The following is a 23,049-nucleotide window of genomic DNA, read 5'->3' on the forward strand; positions in this document are numbered from 1 at the left end:
CGCCTCCCGGTACCGTAATTACTATATACCATGCACTATTTAATATTTCAGCTGAGCTTTATTACGATAGTTAGCGGTCTGAATTCACTTACATTATTACGATGACTTTCAGCATTGTTATCTCAACAATAATACTTTTATTAAACGAAGATAATGCAGCCTTCATTCCGTCAGAAGTGAACATACGTGTCTGTGTCCCTGTGATTACGAGTATTACGGTTACATTGCCGATAACGAAGTTTATTTACAGTTCTTGTGTAGAAAAATGGTAGCGTTAAGCAGCAGACTATTCCCAATTCTGAAGTACAACCTTACGAATCACAAATCGGTCTGCTTGCAACGATCGTTACTTAGATGGACAGAGCGGTCTTTTTCGTGTTATACCAGTAGATGTCAGCTTCAAGGGACAAATAATAACAACCATGTATTGCCAGGAAAGGTGGACCGGTTCGGTGGTGTCACGGTTGATCTCAGCGATCGCGACTTCCCACCTGATATCAGTGAAAGTGCGTTTCATGTTCTGCTGCAAGGCAAGTGGATCTAACACTCAGTGTAACTTAAAGCCGAGGTGCAACACCAATAATTTAAGAATTCACACTGAATTTTCAGCTGTCCTCAAAGAATGATGTTTAGGCACAAATAGTAAACATTTGCAACACATTTACCTAGACGGTTTGCATTCACGTGGCGATTATTGGTTTCCGTTAATTCAGTCTGCGATAAAAAATTGCAACTACCATTTAATATGTAATAAATTGTAAATAATCATAGTTGATACAATGCTTAATGTGCAATACCACTGCATCTTAACCTAGATTTTTAATATTTGATGCTTACATGTTTAATATGCGAATTGTAAACGGAGAATTACCGTACAGGCAAACAATAACGATTGACATGGTTTTCTGCTGAATATAGGTAATGGTTATTGTTGTATCAGACTCTCTCCAGCAGTGGAGGGTGGTCGGCCGGGTGGCGGCATGGCTGCGCCTGCCCATCTCTCAGGGTCGCTTGCTGGCAGTGGCAGCCTCCCACGGTTTTACTTTTCACCACGCCCGGCACGACACAGCAACACTCTCCTTGTGGTTGGGCGAGGGAGAGAACCGACTGCCTGGCTTTGCCACCCACCAGGTCGGAGTTGCAGGTACACAGCGCCCTCGACAGACCCGCATGTAATCATCTCCTGTGATGCACTGTCACAATGTGAGAACATATACCTACTTGACCCCACTGACTTAACTGATCACACCGGAGATTTGGAGATCTTAATGTTTGTCATTTTGACTGACTGTGAGCTCATAGTAGAACATGATTAAAATGTACATTTACATTAGTGATTGATTTCATGTTATTTCACTAGGTTTCATATCCAGGGTAACAGGATGTCATTGAGCAGAAGAGAGAGAAAGTAATTAATAGGCTAAAAAACTTCTTTACATTAGGGGTAGGCAATCCTGATCCTGGAAAATGCCGGTCTCCACGTTTTCCATCCTACCTGGTGTCTGAGGAACCACACCTACTCTCAGACAGACAGTCATTCATCAGGTATGATAGAAAATCTACAGTAATGCAGGATCAGGGTTGCCTACCCCCGTAGGCCTAAACTACGTATAAAAATGAAGGTTGTCACATTCTTTTGTATGGCAGCAGCTTGGATCTGGCAGTGTACGTAATAAGTCAAATGGTAAAAGTAAATTCAATATGTTACCCGAGGCGATTTTAGTCGGTGACAATTTCCCTCTTATTCACAAAACGCCAGACCGCAGTTTGCAGTGTTTACATGAGGCGGCAGGTCATGCGGAGTTGAGTCACACGCAGAAGTGCCAGGTCCCAAAGCAAAATTAATGATCACCTGCTCAGTTCCCCCCATAAATGGGGGCGGTGGTCTGCTAACTGTAAGCAAAGCTCTCTTACCGTTAGCGGAATAAAAATAGACACAGGCAGTTGCATCTGTTTCTCTTTACTTTGATAAGTGTGTCACTCAGAACAGTTAATGAGAACCGAACGCTTTGCAATCGCCGCCTTGAAACCATCTGGTAAAAACGAACGGAAAGTGACAAAGAACTGCCATTAAATAAACAAAAAACCGGCAATGACCTAGACTGAATTGCCAAATATCCTTCAGAAGTCCTAAAAATAGCATGCCAAAAAAAGCCAGGGAAATGGTATTGGAAAAGTTGAGTCAGCGCTTGTGGTGAGAGGGACTGTTAGACAGTGGTTAGGTGACAAACCCTCAACCAAATTACGTGTTTTATTGCAACAGTCCCATGTGACAACCACAGCATACAAAAGTGTAAACACGTATTACATTATCTTGTCTAACTGGGTTAAATATTACTCTGTTGAAATCATTCATACATGTTTAGCTTTAGAAATATATATATATTTTTTTTTTTTTCCTGGTAAAACTATAATGCTTTTGTTACATTATGACAAGATATTTATGTAGCCCATAATATCCAACTGTCTAGTATAGTATCCTAGGGAGTTTGTAGTATCCATCCATCCAGCCACCCATCCATCCATCGTTCATCGTTCAGCTGCTTATTCTAGCTAGGATTGTGAGAAGGCCTGAAGTCTATCCCAGACAGGAGATGGCACATGGATGGAATGAGTTTGTAATATGCTATGTACATATTATTTAATTAAAAAACAATTAATAAATTCACATCTTCTTTCTGACTGTGCATAGGCTTACCAGCAGAGGGCAGACTTTCCTCCAGAGTCTATGTGCTAAGGTGGAAGGGGGCATGTTAGAACATGTTATAGTAATTGTTTAGTATAGTGCACTTTACCTATTGCTGGGCTCAGCACTGGTCCTAGCCAGTATGGCACCCTAGGCAAACATCAGTATCATCGCTGGACCCCCCCCCCATCCAAAGCAAATTGAAATTGGCTGGCAAGTTAACCCCGCCCCCTCCTACCCACCCTAGCCAACCACCTGTGCCCCCTATAGGATCGATCAGCCCTGGCTGGGGTGTCTGTGGTCCAGTAATGGTCAACACAAGGGTGCAGATGCAGTTACAGCCTTACAGTTCTTCCCATTTCCTTAAAACCTCCCTCAAAAAAACGTCCGTCATCCACCTCCAGTGAGTTCACCACAAACCGCACCCCAAGCACTGGCCATCTCAGGCCATTCTTTGATCCTGTTTGTCGCTTATCAAGGGTGCCACATTCCAGTATGAATAAAATAGCTGCCCTTTCAGCAGGATGTCTTAATTGATTTTAATTAGGTAGCTCCAATGTTCCCTCAACATTCCTTCTTATTAGCCTAATGACTCATCTAATTTATACTCCTTTTACATTTAATGAAATGTCACAACATAATCCAGACTCGACGGTTTTACAGTGCAGATATAAAAACCTGCTATGTTAAAGGTAGCTCGAAATTAACATTCCTACCTGTTATCCAGGCTGTGGAGTTCTTTCCTTGAATGTGTCTGTTATCTTGATGCTGTATAGGTTTCTAAATATTAGCTATAATATAAATATTGCTGACCATAATATTTGAATGGGCTTCTGTCATATATACATCCTCAGTTTTTATGCATTTCAAAAACTGTGTTTTTTTTTTTTTTGTACCAAAGACAGTTTAAATCCAGCTGCTCATCACTGGTCCCCTATGAATAATGTTTCCAAAAACCTGACATAAACCAAGCATGATCTACATCTTCTGGCACACGCACAGGTGTTGGACTAGCGCAGAGAGTCGATTTGATGGTCGTTTTCAAATTCCCACGGTCGATGACAAGAAAGCCACGCACAGGAGCCTTATCTGGCCTGAAGGATCGCTGTGGGGTTGTCAATTCACTTGCACATGTGCATAGTTTCCAAAGCGAAAGCTCTGTATTTTGTCCGGGGGGGGGGGGGGGGGGGAGAGAGAGAGGCTTGTGGAAAGAATCATTTTCTGTCTCAGCAGCCTTTATCTGTAATAAAAACAAAAAAAACAAGTGACACTCTATAACCCAATCAGCACCCTCAGGTCTGTTACACCTTGGAGTAGATCGCTGACGTAGCTGTCTGTGTTGGGACGTAGCTGTCTGTGTTGGGACGTAGCTGTCTGTGTTGTGACGTAGCTGTCTGTGTTGGGACGTAGCTGTCTGTGTTGGGACGTAGCTGTCTGTGTTGGGACGTAGCTGTCTGTGTTGCGCCCTCAAAGGTCAAATTAAAAACAAACACATTAGACACGTTAAATGCATAACGTAGCTGATTAGTATCCAGACTTATATCCAGATGGTAGCTGCTTCTAGTTTACTAGATCCGCACCTTCAAAGTGTTCAATAAGGCAATCAAGTAAGTTGGCTTCAGTTAGTATGCAAGTATGCACAATATTAAAGTTACTTTAGTCATAAGTTTCTGTAAAACGGCTGTTACTGTAGATATGACAATAGCATGTTTTTAGTTATTTTGTTATCCATGCCAAATAACGTAGCTGTTTTGGAAGGGAGCACGTTCCTTAAATCCTGATATAGATGCCGAATGTATAAAGCGTGTTGACTCCAGTTCATCCCACCCGAAAGGTAAAGGAAGTCACACCAGCATCAGATTAAGGTCTTGCACGGTCAGCCAAGAGTGGCGAGCATCTTTTGGAGGCCTGTAATTCCTCTCCGCCGACCGCTGGGCCCCTTACCTCATGCCGCGTCTTGCAAATTGCGGTTTCGGAAACTACTCTTCCTACACGCTGCACATAATGACAGCCCCAGGGCACCCCACCCTGGTATGGGTGCCTTCATTCATCCGCCCGCTCGGATGGCATGACGTGAGTTTCCGCTCGGTAGATGAAAAGCCCCGGCCCGCTCGCCCGCCTGCGCCTGCCAGCTGGGGGGGAGGGGGGAATCACCAGCATGGGAGAGGCTGGATGGAAAGAGCCTTCGTTCCCCCAGCCTGTGACACCCACATCTGTAGAAAAGCAGCCTGTTATCAGGCGCCTGAAGTGGTGTTTCCCAACCCAGTCCTCGGTGACCCCCAGAGAGTCCACATTTTGCTCCCTTCCAGCTCACAGGCAATCAAGAATGCCGAGTACTTGGTACAGGTGAGCTGGGAGGGAGCAAAAATGTCGACTGTCTGGGGCTCCCTGAGGACTGGGTTGGGAAACACTGATCTAAAGGAAAGTCCGGATCAGATTTCCTAAATTTCCTTTGATATCAATAAAGTGTCTGTCTGTCACTAGCAAATATTAGATAACAAGCAGCAAATACCTCGCAAGCCCCTCAAAAACCATAAGTTACTCCACAAAAATAACTGACCAGATGTACACAAATCCATATGCTCAGTTGTTCGCTCGGATGTGTCCTTCTCTTTGTAAACACTGCAGTGTGTTAACACCTTTAAAGTATTTGTATTCTCAACTCTAACACTGGAAACTGAGGCGGCTCAATCCATACAACTGATGTTTGTAATCTGAAGCCGTGCCGCTCTGATGTTGGGCTCTGCCCGAAATAGCGAATGAATGATCTGACGAGCAACTCAACTTTGTGTCCCGTCAAGGTGCCGTCCTAGATGAGGCCAGTGGGAAAGTCCTTGTCGTTCAAGACAAAAACAAGGTTTGCCTGCCTATCTGCTCCCGTTACAGGCCTTTCTGCCCAGTTCTCATATCTGATGGCACGTTACTTTTATGACTTAAAATTCTGTCCCAGTGACACTGTTCTATGTTTAATGTGAAAAGAAAAGAAAATGTGAGAAAATGACAGAAATAAACAGTTCATAAGTTTCAAACCATCTATGGGCTGTGAGCCAGTAAATACACACAATAGGCTAAGATATATTTTAACAAATATAAAAATGTAATTTTTTCTCATTACAGGTTGTGTTCTGTTACATTGTGTTTCTGCCGTAGGATGTGTAACAGTACGCTTTCTTCCACTGTTCCTTCGTCCTTTGACAAATCTAAGAAGTATTATTTTTATTGCTTTGTCATCCCATGACACATATTTTTTTTTTTGCTCTATTGTCTCTTGAGAATTAGGCTAAAACGTCAGGATTTCATCAACTTTATATGGGTGCACACACACCAATCACGTTATGTGTGGGGGTCTGTGGATGGTTCGCTCTCATCCGCAGCCTCGACTATCCACAGTAGTTCATGGAACCCACGAATATGGGGGGCAGTTGTATTTATAATGACCTTAAAAATCACACTGTTTACCAAGGGCATAGATTTGAGTGTAGACAATAGTGGGTACGGACTTATATTGTGGGAGTGGCATGTGTGTTTATGGGGACGGGGGGAGGGGGTTCGGGACTGATTTGGTCCCCCTACCGAAGTTGAAACCAGACTTATACCCTTACTATTCATAATTACCTTATTCTATATAGATATGAAAAGTAGCAGGCAAAACTAAAAATGTATAAAAACATATAACAGATTCTGATGAATGTCTAGAGGCTTCTGCTGTAGCAGTTCGGATATTCGGGAGTTTCTGCAAACTGTGCTGCCATTGTACTGCAATGCCGAAAGGTGACCAGCCCCCATTACCAACCCCACTGCTAAAAATGGCTGCTATTAAGGGGGTTTATTTAAGGAGCTTTTCCTGGATCCAGGCTCTGTGACGCCTTGGAGAGGGTTTCTTCTTGTTCCCTCCATTCCCTGGCAGGCACAGGGCTGAGAAACATACAGTCTGTACTTCAGTTTCTCCACTAAAGGGAGACTGGCATCCTTACTGCAGTGAGTTTTTGTCATGGTGCCTTCCTCAGTTTTTCTTTCCTCCCAGCCGTTTTAATGCTTTCAGGGTAACTGAAGTGCTTCTCAAAATTCACTGAAGTGCTCATATCCTCAGCCTGGATAAACTTAATGGGCCAGCAGAGGAAGTGGAGGAATGATGGGCGGGGCTCTCCCAGCATGCAGTGGGCTCCCTCCAAATGTAGGCCTGGCTTGTTCAGGAAGAAGCCTGTCATTTGAATTTACATTCATTTAGCAGGGACTTTTGCCAAAGTGAGGAAATCTTGGGGTTGGAGCTCGGGGTCAACCAGCATACCAGGAGCAGATGAGGTTGAAGGTCTAGCAAAAGCTCCTGATGGTAAAATGATTACTCTGCTGACCATGGGATTTAACCCAATGACCTTCTAGATTTAGACACCTAATCCAATGAGCTTCTAGATTGGGCCAAGCCGTAAGAAGTAAAACACCCTTTCCTGTCACCTGTACCAAATGCAGATCCACAGTGTACTGATGACTGACAGGGATGACTGACAGCAAGCAGACTCAGAATCTGTGGCTGGGTGCCCCTCTTGTGTGGTTAGCGTGGAGGCTGATGGTCGTAAAATACAGACGAAGACTTTTTGCATGTCGACTCCACATGCCCATTTTTAAAGGGAGCAGGAAACAGATCTGTTGAAAACCCAGTTCTTTGGGACAGAGAGCAGACCCAGAGAACATGGAAACTACAGGATGGGACGGACCTTATTGGCACCCTCAAGTTATTTCATGCGGGCGAACTGAGCACCTTGCATTTCCCAGTCTACTCCTCGGGGACCCGCAGCCAGTCTGTGTTTTTTGCTCCTACTGGGAGCTGCGAGGGAGCAAAAATGTGGACTGCCTGGCAGGGAGCTGGGAGGCAGCAAAAGCATGGACCGCCTGTGGGCCCCCGAGGAGGGGGTTGGGAAACACTGCTCTAACTAAAACCACAAGAGCTTCCACAAGAGCAGGGTCATTGCTGCCAGTCTCTCTCATCTCTCTGACATGCAGTGAACTTGTCTTATGTTTAATACACTTAGTTACAGGGGTATAGAGGCACTTATCCACCAACGACACCCTCTCCCTGAAACACCCACCCATCTCGCCATATTTTACAATCTGACATTTTTGTAACTGTTCAATGGCCGCTTCCAAAACAAGACTTTAGCACCTTCAAAAGTGGGGCACGGGCTGATGCACGGCATTGGATGTAAGAGTTTGGCAGGAAGTAACCCCAGGCTGTGATTTACACTGTTTATTCATTGCTAGACTACTGCAGATGCAGCCTATGCAAGCTGCACACTGCAAGTTTTCAAGTTAATTCAAGTTAAGTATCACTCATAGAGGTACAAGAACAGTCCCCCGCCTCGGACTTGAACCCGTGTCCTCCTGGTCACGAGGGCCAGCATGTGAAGCTCCATGGCGTCCCCAGTGCTAAAAACTGCAGATGGCCTGGCCTGCTGCCACTGGCCAGCATATCTTGGCAGGCGGATGATGGCCAGAGTGGCTCCAGTTTATATTTCTTACTGGAGAAGCCTGGAAGGTGTCCGCGGGCGTGACGTCAGCACGGGAGCGTAGAAACGACATGCGGCTAGGCATCTTAAATCTCCCGTTTTCCGTGCGGAGAACGTGTTCCGTGTGAGCGGCTGGTTCCAAGATTTCCCATCATCTTCTTAAATTGCACCGTAAATCACTTTTTTTCCCCCAATGCGTAAGAATAGCGAAGTTAATAGTGTTTAAGGCACAAATCACATTTTGCATATTGACATTGCGCTTAGTTCAGTTTTGCACAGCTGTGCACTTCTTCCAGTATTGCATTTCGGTTTATGTTTTCTGTAAACGTGGTAGAGGCTGACTGGCTTCAGTGATCAGATCTGCACGCCACACAGCTTTCACTTCCAAAATATATTTTTATTGATAATAGTATAAGTTTCCTCAAAACAGCAAAACCTTACATTAAAGATGCAACATGTTACAGCGATATGTAGCGTTTCTCAGTTATGTAGGTAACACACAAGACTAAGTATGGCTGGATTTTCGGAACATAGCCATTGGCTCTGATCTTAGATACATATATATTCAGTATGAAGACACGTATATAACAGCAACATCATAATTTATCCAGCAGCATATTTTATTTTATTAAATACAAGATAAGACTTATAATCAGTAGAACACAGTTTTCGCCATCTCAGTCTCAGTGACAAATATTACCTTAGAATCACATTAGGGTTACAGACTCACTCACATGTGATACCAATGATACCGAATACTCCAGCCCAGTGGAATAAGAGTTGCAAGCGTGGTGTCCAATTACGGAGTAAGGCCTTTGTAAATGTACTCTGCTGATTTTCATTACAGACTAAAAATGCGTGGAAGTTCCCTGGTGGTCTCTCAAATCTGGGTGAGAATATCGGTAAGTAGCGTATCTGATGTTTCCTCTATCTGCACAGTCCATTGTTTTACAGTGACATACTTGTAAGGCAAACTGGCTTTGAAAAATCATACTCATATTACACCCAAAACTTGAATTCACTCACACACTGATAACATATACTGAAATCTACATTGCACAATATTATTCCGTTCTTTTAAATTGATTTTAAAAGCAGCTTTGGACTCCATAAAAATACTAAGATACATGTGTTTTGATACTAAGCTATTAACAAGTATTTTTAAGTTGTGTGAATAATGCAACTGAACTGTTTGCTGTTAAAAAAGCGTCGCCTGGTATTTGGTGGACGAATAATCTAAATATCTTTAATTATTTATTCAGTTAACAATAGATGAATACAAATAGCAATAAATTAGCTTTTGCTGTACTATAAGAAAATATCTTTAAAGCATTTTGCCTAAATAATCAAATCTATTTTCCAACATTAATTACTGTTTTGCAAATGATTACTTAAATATAAGAACTAATACTAAATATTATAGACAACATTCTGCAGGACTGCCATCTGTATTGGGCACTAAGACTCAACACTGATTTGACATCACATAATAATAGTATCTCTTTATATATTTCTGACAGGTTCACAAGATGTTTAATAAGACACCTGCTGGACTGACATAAGTCACCATAACTTCTCATTAACACATTTTGCTTTGATATATAAAAATAGACGTTAAAAACTTAAAATAAAGATGCATGACATCCTTAATCCTGGATTTAAAAAAATCCTCGAAAATTCATATATTCAACAATACATTCTGTGTTACCACAACAAAAAAATTAATATCAGTTGTATGAGGCTAATCAGAATTATTGCTTGATTTATTAGTTGTTAATATACATGGCCAACATCCATCTGAATAATCATTATTTTTTAATCTACAGGATATAATGCTATGTTCGGGCATTTCCAAGATTATTAAATGATTTTTTTTAACAAGCTCATGTAACACAACTACTTATATTGTTTATTTATATAGCAGACCCATTTATCCAAAGTGATGTTTATTTCTGAGAAACCATGATCAGTCAGGCCTTGGCTAAGGACCCAGCGGTGAAATCACTGTCAACCTTGGGCTTTGAACTGTCGACCTTCTGATCATAGGCAGGGCGATCTAACCCTCTGAGCTAGGTGCTGGTTTGAAAAATGTAACCCAGGAAGTATTTAATGTACAAATACTTCCAGTTTCCTTTTATTTCTCTGACTGGGCACAGCATACATGAGTATGAGAACAAAAGCAGAACTGTGTGGCTCTGGAACAAAACTCTTTCTGGAATATTTAAAAGCCCTGCTTCAGAGGGAGGGTCAATCTACAAAATGGGGATATAACGAATCCATACCAGTGGACCATTCTTGAGAAGCTCTACTCATCGGGAGCGCATTCTGAGAACCTGTTTCCACGCCTTGTAGGTGCCACGGCGGTCCGCGAGGTCTTTGAGGAGACCGGGATCCGGTCAAAGTTCCAGTCCCTCCTGAGCGTGCGGCAGCAGCATAAGCACCCCGGTGCCTTCGGCATGTCTGACATGTACCTCATCTGCCGGCTCAGGCCCCTGTCCTATGACATCCACTTCTGCACCCAGGAGTGCCTCCGGTGTGAGTGGATGGAGTTGGTCAAGTTGGCACAGACCGGCGCCACCACGCCCATCACCAGTAGGATAGCCAAACTCCTCCTCTATGGCTACCGGGAAGGCTTCGACAAGATTGACCTCTCCATGGAGGAGATGCCAGCTGTCTACTCGGGGCTGTCCTATCAGCTGTATCACAGGGAACTGCCCGCATCTTACAAACAGCCATGAGCACCTCATCAAGCTCGCAAACTCAAACGTGGAAACTTTGATTACTGTCTAGATCCCCTCATGTGGCGATCAACTTGGGAACTCCATGGACCGATGTACCAATTCTTAGATTATTCATGATCTTTTCTAATGTGTAATTATTAACTGCAAAATTCAAGTTTGCAAAAAGGGCACATTGGTTTTGTGGACCCTCAAATGGACCGGTTAACTAGTCGAGTGTTATTCTCGGATATTTGGGATAGTTCTGGTATTGAATTGTGAATGGCATTTACATCAGATATTAAAATGGAAACAGAGAAGTACTGATGCCTCTCTTTAACTACTGTACTTGGGAATTACTTTAGAACAAGTCAGAAGATGAGTTTTAATGGTTATGTCTGGATCTTACCTAAATATTTCACAAAATCAAATATTATGAATCGGTGCTGTCGACTGACTGCATGTACACTAGACATTCAGTTTTTGTTACAGAGGTGTCACAAATGTAGATACTTTCTAAATATCAGAAAGTGTAAAATACTTCACATTATGGTCATTTTTATATTATTTTTAAAATAGTTTCTTAAGAACGGTTGACAAGACTTATGCTGAGTAGGTAGAATCTAGTGGAGTCTATTTTGTACTTTCACATCTCTGTAGTGCCTGTTCAGGTTAGAATTGGTTTTGAATGCGGCTCTTTGCTGACGTGTAGAAATCAGCATTTTGCTGACATGGGGAGGAAGAGTATCGCCTTCTGGCCCGGTCCCGTTTTGGACCCTGATTTGTACTGTCCAGTCCTTTTCAGGGCTACATACCAGTTGGGATTCTTTCTTGAGCGGTAGGTATTGTAGTTATTGGACTCCAGCCTTTCAATAAAATAGCATTCATCTGTAGCACGTCTCTGTAAGGGAAACACAGAAAAACAATATTACTGCGCCATTTGATATAGTTTTAGAGGGCCAAATGTCCCCACAATGTGGTAAAAACTTGTTATTTTTGATGTTTTTTCGGTCCCCACAAGGGGAAATTCAACTTTATAATAATTTGAGACTGCAATCAAAGAACTAAAAATACAAAAAAACTTGTATTTTGTTTGGTTACTTATGGTTAAGGTTAGGAGTGGGTAGGGGTTAAGGTCGTCATTGTTGGGATTAGAGATTTGCCTATAGAAAGGAGTGGAAAGTCCCCACAAAGAAATGAGTACAAGAAATGAGTGTGAGTGTGTGTGTGTGTGTGCCTATATAAAGCCCATCACAGTTCTCCATTCCATCATTATACTAATGTACGCCCCTCTTATAAATACATAACATTTAAAGATAGGCCTTCAAAATAACTGCGTGCTTCCCACATTTCCAAAGGACAATTGGCCAGGAATTTGAGCACTGCATGACACGTAACTCCTCCTACACGTAGCCCTAGGAAATGACTTTCTAAATTTAATGATTTCCTGAACTGGAATGTCCGGTGTTTACTTAGGTAAACGTACTCCAGCACCAAGTAACCTAGTAGTTATTTTCCAGTTGTTTGGTATAACCTAACAATCCTCATCCTGCACTGCCACTTTATATGGTTACACTAACAATTCTACTAGTGTGACTAGTAATCTTTTTTTGGGGGAGGAGAGTTCAAAGCCCCAGTTTTGGTAACGGTAATACAACACATAAGCGTTTCTAGTACATCAACAATACTACCATTGTTCTCGCAATGTAACCGGAGAGCCCTAATTTCAACTTTCACTAGATATTCCTCAAGATACGCTCGTTTATTAAACTGCAAGAAAGCAAGCCAAGAAAACAACGCTATGTCACATTCTTTCATTTTTCATAAAAGTTCAGAAAGGTACCATATTAAGACGACAACTGACCATTCGTAAAAATGAGAGGGAATCGAGACGAAAAATAAAAGCGACGACAAAAGGATTCTGAGGTCAGAGAAATGTATAGGAGACTTAATGACCCAACCCCCTGCATCTGGCTCCCATCTCGGTTGGTAGAAGTGACCGAGCTCATGGAAGGCAGGCCGGACAACAAGGCAGCTGTTGTGTCTGAGGCCCTACCTAAGAAGGTCTCCCCTCTGACGGCAGTTAGTGAAACCCACTCAAGGTGAATCAACCAGGAGCCAAAACCCTAAAAGTCCATTAGGAAGCTGTCTAGCGGCCTCGGCACGCTTCACTTAAGTCAATGTGATCCTTCTTTTCCGTGCGACGTTTTTATTTTTAATCTTGTAAACACAGTTTGCGCAAATAATTATATTTAGTCATTTTATCCTACAACGTACATCCTCCTGGAAATTAAACATTCCAAGAGAACACCGGTTCTTATAAAATGTAGAACTGCACGTAATTCCTATTAGTGATTATTAAAACACAACTCATTCTGCAAATATTGCACTTAATATCTTGGACTTCAGTTACTAACGTGACAAAATTACATGTAGCATCCGTGCTAGCTACAGCCCCATTAGCGCCCGCAGCAGGCCGTGTGGCTCCATGCCGCAGAAACGTGTGTGAACGGCTCCCGACTCTGACTGCTCTGCTGGAAGCACTGTGTCCACTAACAAGCTTGTCACAAAGTGGCCACAAGGTATTCATTATGCTGGAATGAAATATTCCTGAGGGTTTAGGCAGCGGGGAAGTCGTTCGCTAAACCACAAAACCACTTCCATACTCATACCTCTGGCCCATGCATCTAGTGGTGTATGTTCCTTTGCAAGAACAATATCGTCACATACTTCGAGGCCAGATGAAGTTTGTCTTGTCGAAGGATGTATTGCATTATTACCCGGAGTTTTCATGAAAGCTATCTCACACCTACTAAAAACCTTAATACGAATATTTCTTTGTTTACTGCAATAAAAACTGATGAAGAATCGGCCAGTATGACCCTCATTTCTTACGAATCTCTCTCACATCAAGCTGTGTTTTCTTCTACACAGTGACAACAAACTCCTAAACTGCCATAACCTTGGCGCTGTAGTTTATCAGACTCCACCTGTCATGTCCTGCTCTGCATGATCCTCCCGTTTCCTCCCTGCTGTGGCCCTAACGAGCCACGCCCACTAATTGTTTGTCTTACCTCCCGTTCCAGCCCTCGTGTGATTCACTCCAGCTGCCCCTTGTTTGATCCCCTATTAGTCCTGCTTATATGTGCTTCCCTGGGGTGTGTTAGTCAGTTCCATCATTGATGTTGCAATCTTTGTGTGCCTTAACCGCTCCCATTTTGATCCACCGTGATCTTGTTTGTTTTCAGTTCTGTTAAGTCCTCCTGTTCTGTTAATAAACCCCATTTGTTTTTCCTCGAATCCCCACCTCCGCATTCTTGCCTTGCCCCGTGAACCTCTGACAAAATCAAGGTTTTGGATCAGCCAGGTCAAATACTGGCTGGAACCCCATTGTGGTGTTGAGGCACGACCTTAAACAGGAAGTTCATAGTCGAGAATCATCCAACGTGGCAGAATTACAACAAATCTCTGAATAGAAGTGGCCCGGAATTTCTACAGCGCGAAGCCAAAGACTGATCTCCTGTTACCGGAAGCATTTGATTGCAGTTGATGCTGCCAAAGTTGCCACAACCAAGTATTAAGTTAGGGGGGAGGGGGTCACCGTGTTCTCACATGGGCGATGCAGGTTTTGGGGAAACCTTTTTTCTAAATCAACAAATCAAATGGTCTTTTAAAAACTATGTGTTGTGGTTACTCAGATTGTCTTTTGTATTATACTAAATTTGTTTGCAGATCAGTTATAAATAAGTGAAAATAGAGTTGATAGTTTTTCATGGCACTTTACAGGACATGGGTGTAAAAAGAAAAGGATCTAATTTTTAATTAATTCCCTTAAAAATATATATGATAGATGCAATGTTAGGCCAAATTAGCTTTTTCATTGCCTCAGCTGGGCCTGTGTGTCACTGTGCGGCGCTCAAAGTGCTCCAGTTCATGGGTGGAAGCTTTAGAAATTCAGGTCTATTTCACTGTAACCACAACCTTTCCCAGTATGACCAAAGATCTGGGTCAAAGCACAACAGACTGTCATCTAAGCAGTGTCCTCGGCAGTCCCGCCAAACCGCTGGTTACCAGTGTCTGCTCCTGCTCCAGTGTTACAAACATAATTATTACTTGTGTGTATCAGGTGCAAATTCTTCGAAGGAAATTACTAAACATTTTAAGGATATTATTTCAATTTTTTCTTATAGTTATCGATTATTTAAAATATCTAAATTATAAACAGCTATTTTATCAAACCCTTGAGCAACACAAATACCTTCAGGGTACTAAGCATTGAAAACTGACAAACCAGTATCACTCCCATTCATTTTGAGATTTAATCTTTAAACAAAGGACCAGAATTTACAATAATATTCTGCTTCTTCATCACGCTGGTGTAGAAATGCTGACCTGGGGTGCCAGATGTTGGAAGAAATTTTATATCCTGCAGTAAGTGTTTGAAAGATTTAAACCCATGCCGTGCGCTCACACCGCGAGTTTCCATAGGAATGAAATGGCAGTGAGACGACACTCACAAGCACGTCTGCATTTTTGCTGGAAGATGACAAAAGCACTGAAGCACGCCAGTGAATGTTTCTGTACTTTCCTGAAGTTTCCCAGAGATTCTCGGAATGATGAGTTTGTCCGGCTGCACATTAGATTATCCTGATGCCAAGAGTCCAGCAAAGTCAGCAGCCCTTAACTAGAAACATGTGCCCCATTGTCCTCTTTGGAAAAGCGATGGGTTCAAAAAGTGTTGCATCACAAAGTTAAGCTCTGAAAGATCTGGGTGATTTGGAGTTAAAATGAAAACTGGATAAAAAAAACAACAAAAAACCTACGTGAATCATGTTGTCATGTTGGTCGTCTGCAGATTCCACTTTCATGTTCAAACAAACTAGCAAAACCGGGCCACTTTCTACGATCACCATTCCCATTTTTAGTTATAAGCAGCAAGCAGTAGTGCTTCTCGACAGTTATTCTCAGAATCGTTAACCTGCATGAGGAACATTCCAGTATCTCACAAAGCTGGCAACCGTGGCGAAATGTGACATTAAGACGTAAATGAAACGTCACTTGATTTACTCAGCAGTATTGTCAGTCAACTATTATTTATACCTGCTTCGCAAAACAGTTAGGCTGGAGAGTTATGTGCTTAAGAAAGTCAGCAAGTGATAGTGAACGGCACCTAAAACAGGTGGAAAGATGGGATGGACATCACAACTCAAATAGTTACTTCACTTGGGTAAATATTATGATAAATATGGCCCTTGAATACCAGGATGGAAAAGTTTGGCTATAAATGCAGTTAATAGGTATTACATTTTTTCTTGTAAAAACAAGCCAAACAAAGTTACACATATGCAAAGATATATTCAGTCTTGGTATAAGGTAGAGACATACACTGGTTACAAGGTAACAGTAGTGAAATAAATCTGGGAGACGCCCTTAGATATTACAGACTTTTTGTAACTAATGTTTGCAAGATAACTTTCTGTTTTTATGTGCACAGGTCGGTCTACAGAGGGGTGTCATCTGGACAAGCAGAACGACGGCGACATCGCTCCCATTCACAATCCCACCAAGAGGTGACCCAGAGTTTGACGGTAAGCACTCACCGCGCCAAACAGCCTTCCATCTTCGCTCATCGCAAGGTAGCGGTTTGCTGATACTCCTTTTATCACCACCTCTCCCACTGAAGTCGCCTGGAGCTGCAGTTTGACTGAAATAACAAGAGCAGGTGATATATGAATGTGCCATTCTGGCATGTTTCCTCAGTGGAACATCACCTTGCGCCCCCATATTCCTGCCCACCGAAAATGCAAATATCTCTCACAGCAGGCAGACAGACAGACAGACATTAGATAGATAGATAGATAGATAGATAGATAGATAGATAGATAGATAGATAGACAGACATTAGATAGATAGATAGATAGATAGATAGATAGATAGATAGATAGATAGATAGATAGATAGATAGATAGATAGATAGATAGATAGATAGATAGATAGATAGATAGATAGATAGATAGATAGAGGCAGGCAGACACGGACAAACAGATAGACAGAGAGTTATCTTCTGGTTAGTGCTTTGTACCTATTAGGAAGTAACCTTACATCGACCTTCAGTAACTCCCAAATTTCCAATTTCAGGGGAGTAATAAATGTCAACAGTGTACATTTCCGTCTCTTTTCCTAAGCCAATTTTATTTTAGAGCACAGGATGCAATTAATGTTTTATCTGGAGGGGTTGAATGACTTTGTCTTACTGTCACAATAACAGCCACCCCCCAAGTTTGGCAGGACAACAAGGGGGGGGGGGTTGTTCAATTGTTTACATTTACAGAACTATTTTTCTGCCTTGTTTCATCGTGACAGATTAATGCCTCGTTTTATATAAAATCTGAAAGTCTTTGTTACCTCAGTGCAAGGTGGCGCCTCAAATTGGGTATTTAGGCAGAAGTGTCAGATCGTTATCGAGCACAAGTTACGTCATGAAATATTATTTAGAATTTGATATCTTTCACCGGCTGATGGATTTCAAATTATGGTGGCTCACTTAGCCAACACCCGATTCCATCAGCATGGCATAACTGTTCCACGTGGTTGTGGTCTGTGAAGAGATACTTTTTTCCCCTCCAAATCACTAAGTTTACCAAATACGCCTGAGGTTTTGTGTACTCCCTTTGTCTACTCTGCAAAAGCACGCTACATTTCAGATCTACTATACTTGAGCATCGTGGCTATGAGATCTGTTTTTGGGTTTGCAAACCAAACACTAGAGGCGATTTTTAGAAGCTACGAAATATTCCAAATTATTTTTGCTATTAATGATTTCTTTTACCCTTTTCGCATGACTGTACATGTAAGGACTTTCCATTCATAAAACAAACATCTTCCGTTACGTATAACTGTCCTCCACGGAACCTTTTAAATCAACAAAAAAACGTAAAACCAGAACCATTATGAGAGGGAGCACTTATGGAAGATAGTGTAGAGTAAACATTTCCTCCTGCCAAAAACACTGGCCAGCAGAGGTCAGCGCTGACGGTAATGGGATGGAGAAAGATCTTGGAAAATGCTTCTCCATTTGTGGCATGATTTGCTTGAGAGATGAGAGAACGTGTCGGCAGTCATCCACATGCATGTGGCCCCGGGGCCCTTGCAACGCACCTCACAACAAGGTCATGTTTTTATTGCGAGATTCCTCTTTCTTTCTAAAGGGCTTACAGTTCATTTAGTTCAGCATGGTCAGGTCAAACTGTCCACCGTGTAGCGATCAGCATTGTTTTGTGCTTTCCTGTAACAAATACTCTGTAACAAATACTCCTCACATAAATATTACCCATGTTAATCCAAGATGTTAAAGACTTTAATCCAAGATATGGTAACACTTTCACTCAGTTACTACTGAAGTACTAATTGTGATCAAATCATGAATGAATGTAGTTGCTACTTGAGATAAAAGATGTGTCATGATTCATTAATGAGGAACAAGCACGAGATCAGTATTTCACTTGTGTTATTCATTATTTGTTCCTTCAGTAGTTCACAAAGTTTTACAGAATTAACAGATATAGTAACAAATATAGTAACTGCTTGAGATAAAACATGCATCGCGATTCATTAATGATAAATCAACATAAGATCAGTATGTAACCAAGACTTAGTTTGTGGTTAATTAACACATAAGTAATAGCATAACATTATATTATTTGTGCCCCATCAAGTATGATGTTTTATCAGTTATGTTAAAAAAAATAATGTGTTGCAGGGAGGTCTGGAAATTAAATTTCAATTTAACAAAGAATTTTTAATTCTATCCTAGTTAAATAAAAATGGACTACATTTTTACTGAGCTAGCCCAGTAAGGAATTGTGTGCATGTGAACTGTCTTTCTGTCGCAGTTCTCAATGTGGAATTAGAGACAATTTTGGGAGGAGTTAAGTTTGTCTGGCAAACAGCTTTGTGGGTTAATCACATTTTTAGGAATATCAGGGTATCCCCACCCAGAAAAGGGTTCTTTCCATACTATGTATTGTTTCAGAATGAAGTCTTATTTGCACAGCTGCATAGATTCCAGACATCGCTTTACAGTGGTGATTCGCACTTGTGTGTTAGCTGCAATCTCTGGTGCGTTCCTCTGCACCCGTGCGATGAGAGAGCCAAGTGACTCAGGGCACCTGTCGCCCGCTGCTGCCTGCAGTGTGGTCACTGCCCGGGCACCACAGGCCAAGGAGCACCCCCCCCCATTGTCCTCTGCACCTGCCTCCCAGTTCCAGGATGCAAGAAAAACAGACACTGTGCCTTTAATGCTGCGTGTTTTCTAACTTTCACTCATGGTACATGTGTGTGATTGAAACACTTCATCCATCCATCCATCCATCCATCCATCCATACATTTATCTCCCAACCACACATTCTGATTAGAGTAAGCAGAATGTAGTACTTCATTACATGAGTCACCTTTCACATTTAACACAATTCCATATTGTAACTCTACCATGTTACCGTGTTCTTTTTTAAGATCCAAATACAGCCAAGGGAAAGTAAATTATAACCTGAAATGTAAACTTTTAGAGGTTTTTCTTGAAAATGAAACTTTCCTTTATTTCTTCCTATGTTTCATTTAGATTTATTTTGGTACTCTAGAACCAAAATGTCATAAGGTTCATTAAAAACGAAATAAATGGGTAGGTTTGAGGTAGCATATAAGATATCAGAGTTATATAACGCATAATCAGATCTCTTTTATGTCTTCATTTATGATTTTTTGAATGTGCCATTGTTCCCTATATTATATCACAGCCGTTGTACCTCTGAACTGAGCCCCAAACTGATTACAGCTCAGGAGGAGGAATCATCTCTCACATCACATGTAAATCTTCAGTTGTTGTTGAAGACGATGTTTTGTATTCATGCCAGAAAAGGTGTGTGGCCTGAAACAAGTTAAAATGCTGACATTATATGGCAATTGATTCATATTCTCAGCCTGAGCTCTTCATCGCACAACCACAGAATCATCATCGCACATGATACAGAATTTGATATGGAAGTTGGTGACAGATAAAGAATGGGATGTTTTGGGTGAATCACGTGTCGAATTCTGTAGACAGATACAAACCAATGTAGGTATGAGTTCATTTAGTCATTTATTGTGATAATAACTATAAGTTCTGGCTCGGTACCTGGCGACGATGTGTGCTTTTCCCCTTGTAACTCGAAGGGTCCCCTAATAATTTACCACGAGACAATGGATTTAAAATGTACTGTTATACTCTTGCGTTTGGGCAAATTGTCTTCAGCATTTTCATAAATAAATTTTGTAAGTGTCAGCAAGACAACACTTCCATTATTTGAGCATAAACTTAGAGGGAAATTTATGTAGGAAAACTGATCTGGGATCCAGGGTCTGTTAGGTCGAGTCGGTGCCATCCTGGAGTCTAACACAGAAGCTTTGTTTCTCATTTCTGAACAACCTTGGAAAAAAAGGCACGTATGGAAGTACTTACTGTGGGGATCGCTCTTCTCCCGGATGCCGTCCACTCTCCCATCTGAGTTTATCCTCAGAAAATAGCCCCCGTTTTTACAGTACAACCTCTTGGGCTCCTTGAAATTCCCAGGCGGGAAGGCACCACTGCCCCCGTCTTCAGGTATGGCGGGGAGGGTGGTGATCTCCCCCGATGCCATCTCAGAAACGCTGCCTTTCCTGCCCCCCCCCCCAATCCCAGACGGAGCCTGCTGAACCGGCCTGAGGACGCTGCTTTGGAAAGATAGTCACCAGGGTGGCGGACGCAGACGAGTTCCCCTCCTACTCCAGCCACACGGGTCAGTTGTTCCAGCCGGTGGGGACGGCCATGGAGACGGAGTGCGGGGTGCGTTCCTGAGAGCAGAGGGAGAGGAGCGAGAGCTGTGTGACAGTGCGCACTCCCCCTGGAAAGCCGCTCAGAAGAACTCTGGCGTGAGCAGCACTGGATTCTCACACTCGTGCTATCACAGATTCACAGGCTCCCCCCATCTCCCCCTTACCACCATAACCCCACCCCCTCTGGTCCACTCCACTGTTTACGACTGGAATGAGAGCAGATCAGAAATCGGTGTAACGTCACCCCTGCAGGCCCCAGAGGACTAGAACCCCCCCCCTCCCCCCGTCCACGCACAGCTCACTCCCTCTCGCTCCCTACCTTGCCCGGTGCTCCTCTGAGGCAAGGGGCAGAGGCGTGGGCTTATATGTTGAACTCTGTCATACGACCCTCCTGGCAGCCAAGAGGCCCCCGTGAAAGGGTGTTGGAAAGGACTAAAATCATGCGCGCGGGAGTGGGGGGCGGGGGGTATGTCGAATGGCATACTGACGCAAGCCAGGTAGCCGAAGACACTGTTCCTGCGCTTTATTGCTTTGTGAGACACTGAAATTCACAGTAACATGTCAATGCTGGCAATACTACAGTGTGCGATATGCATAAGAAAATAGTGGCTTCCTACAACAAACCGAAGAAATACAATGCCAGTATGCAACAAAGGCTTCATTTTAACGTGAATTTTTACCAAGTGGCAAATAATTCATAGATAGTGTCACACTCAGATCTCCATGCTGAAGTTTCTCATACATTTCTCACAGTAGAAACAGCTGCAAAAAAAAAAAATCACAAAACTATCCATTATATATCCGTTGTATGAAAACATAAAAGAGATTCGAAAAGAGGCACATAATTTTGCAGCACAGAAATAGCACACAGCAGCTTATGTGGCCAACCTGAGCGCCTCAGGAGCAGGACCTGGCATTGTTCTGGAAGTTTCCATTCAGCCCAATAATACATCACTTCTGAAAACATTTGTTCTTCTTTGTTCGAGTATTTTCGCTTAGCCTAGACTGAAGCACAAGCGACGCTGTCTAACGTTGACGTCAATGGAATAGATGGTCAGTGTGAAGTATTTTATTCATCTGCAGTGACCTTGGCTCCTCTGCTTGTAAATGGATGAATATTCCGGAAAACAAAACAGGCATCTTGTTCCAGTGGGTAATTCCAAAGCAGGTTGAATGCCATAGGTCGTGTTCCAGTTAAGAGATTATAACAAGCACAACTTAAAAAAAAAACTGCAATATTGTTCTTCATTGGAAAAGTAGCCATGGTAACTCATTTCAAAACTCATGTCACTACGGCAAAACAGTGTGGGAGTGATCGATTCTGCACGCAACGCCATCTAATGAACCTGCACCACATCAGCTTTTATTACAGTCCAAACTTACATTTTGATAAACCGAATTTCTTGCCTAAAGAGGGAAATTTAATAGGTCAGACTCCTTCAGTGGTTTTCCGGTAATATTAAATCACTATTAATAAATTTCATAACGACACAGAAAGTTATGCACCATTGTCACTAGACAAATATAAAACTCAAAATGAAAGACGTAGGTTCTGCTAACTTCACCGGGAACAAAACTGCCCCAGGATCTAAAATGACCACCTGGAGCTATCTGGCTACACTCTAACCTTTCATCACTAGTCCAAAAATGCGAAAGTTATTGTGCAAAATATAACGGTGGTGGCATGTCGTTCTCAGGTCATCATTCGACAACATCGCCATCTCTCCACCGCGAAGATCAAAGCTAGTTATTATTAAATATGGTAAAAAATGGTAACAGAGAGCATAAAATAACAGAAGTGGCTTATTGTCTGCTGCACACACTCTCTCTGCCCTTTAAATGAAGGATGCGAGAATACTGTCCGGAAGAAAAGCAAAACTGCATTATCATGACTGGAAATAGTCCTCACTCTGTACACCATTCATCTTGGTGCATTTAGTCGAGCTGAACACATAAACTACGCAACTGACCATAGAGACCTGAAAGATAATATGACAGCAGAAGCAGAGTGAATAAACAGCGTAACACAGGCTATTTAGACCTATCCCAGTGTACTTTGGATTTACAAAACTGCAGTTACTTCTCATATAAAAGCTTTACTGACCATTCAGTTAGATCACATAGGTTTAAGACTCCTTATAAATTAGAATGATTACTCCTTCAATAGGATTGGTTGCTTCCAGATCAGATCAACTGCTGGGGAAAAACGCTGAAGTATTAAACTGAATAGCTAACTAATGTGGAATCCTGTGTTCACATTGACACTGAAATTACCTAAATTCATGCCCTTCTTAC

General features: G+C 42.2%; 2 protein-coding genes across 4 annotated transcripts; one reads left to right on the plus strand and one right to left on the minus strand.

Moving 5' to 3' along the window:
- Positions 1–216: 216 nt before the first annotated feature.
- Positions 217–11,244, plus strand: nudt6 (nudix (nucleoside diphosphate linked moiety X)-type motif 6). Of its 3 annotated transcripts, XM_049002622.1 has the most exons (5): positions 217–530; positions 941–1,144; positions 5,488–5,543; positions 9,035–9,089; positions 10,540–11,244. In XM_049002622.1, the coding sequence occupies exons 1-5, from the start codon at positions 266–268 to the stop codon at positions 10,923–10,925; spliced, it is 966 nt and encodes a 321-aa protein (XP_048858579.1). In that variant the 5' UTR covers positions 217–265; the 3' UTR covers positions 10,926–11,244. The 3 variants fall into 3 exon arrangements, with proteins under 3 accessions (XP_048858579.1, XP_048858580.1, XP_048858581.1); XM_049002623.1 differs by lacking the exon at positions 5,488–5,543 and having other exon boundaries at positions 285–530; XM_049002624.1 differs by having other exon boundaries at positions 395–1,144.
- fgf2 (fibroblast growth factor 2) lies at positions 8,564–21,094 on the minus strand. Its single transcript, XM_049002628.1, has 4 exons — positions 21,074–21,094; positions 20,402–20,772; positions 16,505–16,608; positions 8,564–11,805 (listed from the first exon to the last, which is right to left on the minus strand). Exons 2-4 carry the CDS (start codon positions 20,577–20,579, stop codon positions 11,620–11,622), a joined length of 468 nt encoding a protein of 155 aa, XP_048858585.1. The 5' UTR covers positions 20,580–20,772; positions 21,074–21,094; the 3' UTR covers positions 8,564–11,619.
- Positions 21,095–23,049: the final 1,955 nt, after the last annotated feature.

This window comes from Brienomyrus brachyistius, unplaced genomic scaffold (assembly GCF_023856365.1).
Source record: "Brienomyrus brachyistius isolate T26 unplaced genomic scaffold, BBRACH_0.4 scaffold70, whole genome shotgun sequence".
NCBI lineage: Eukaryota > Metazoa > Chordata > Actinopteri > Osteoglossiformes > Mormyridae > Brienomyrus > Brienomyrus brachyistius.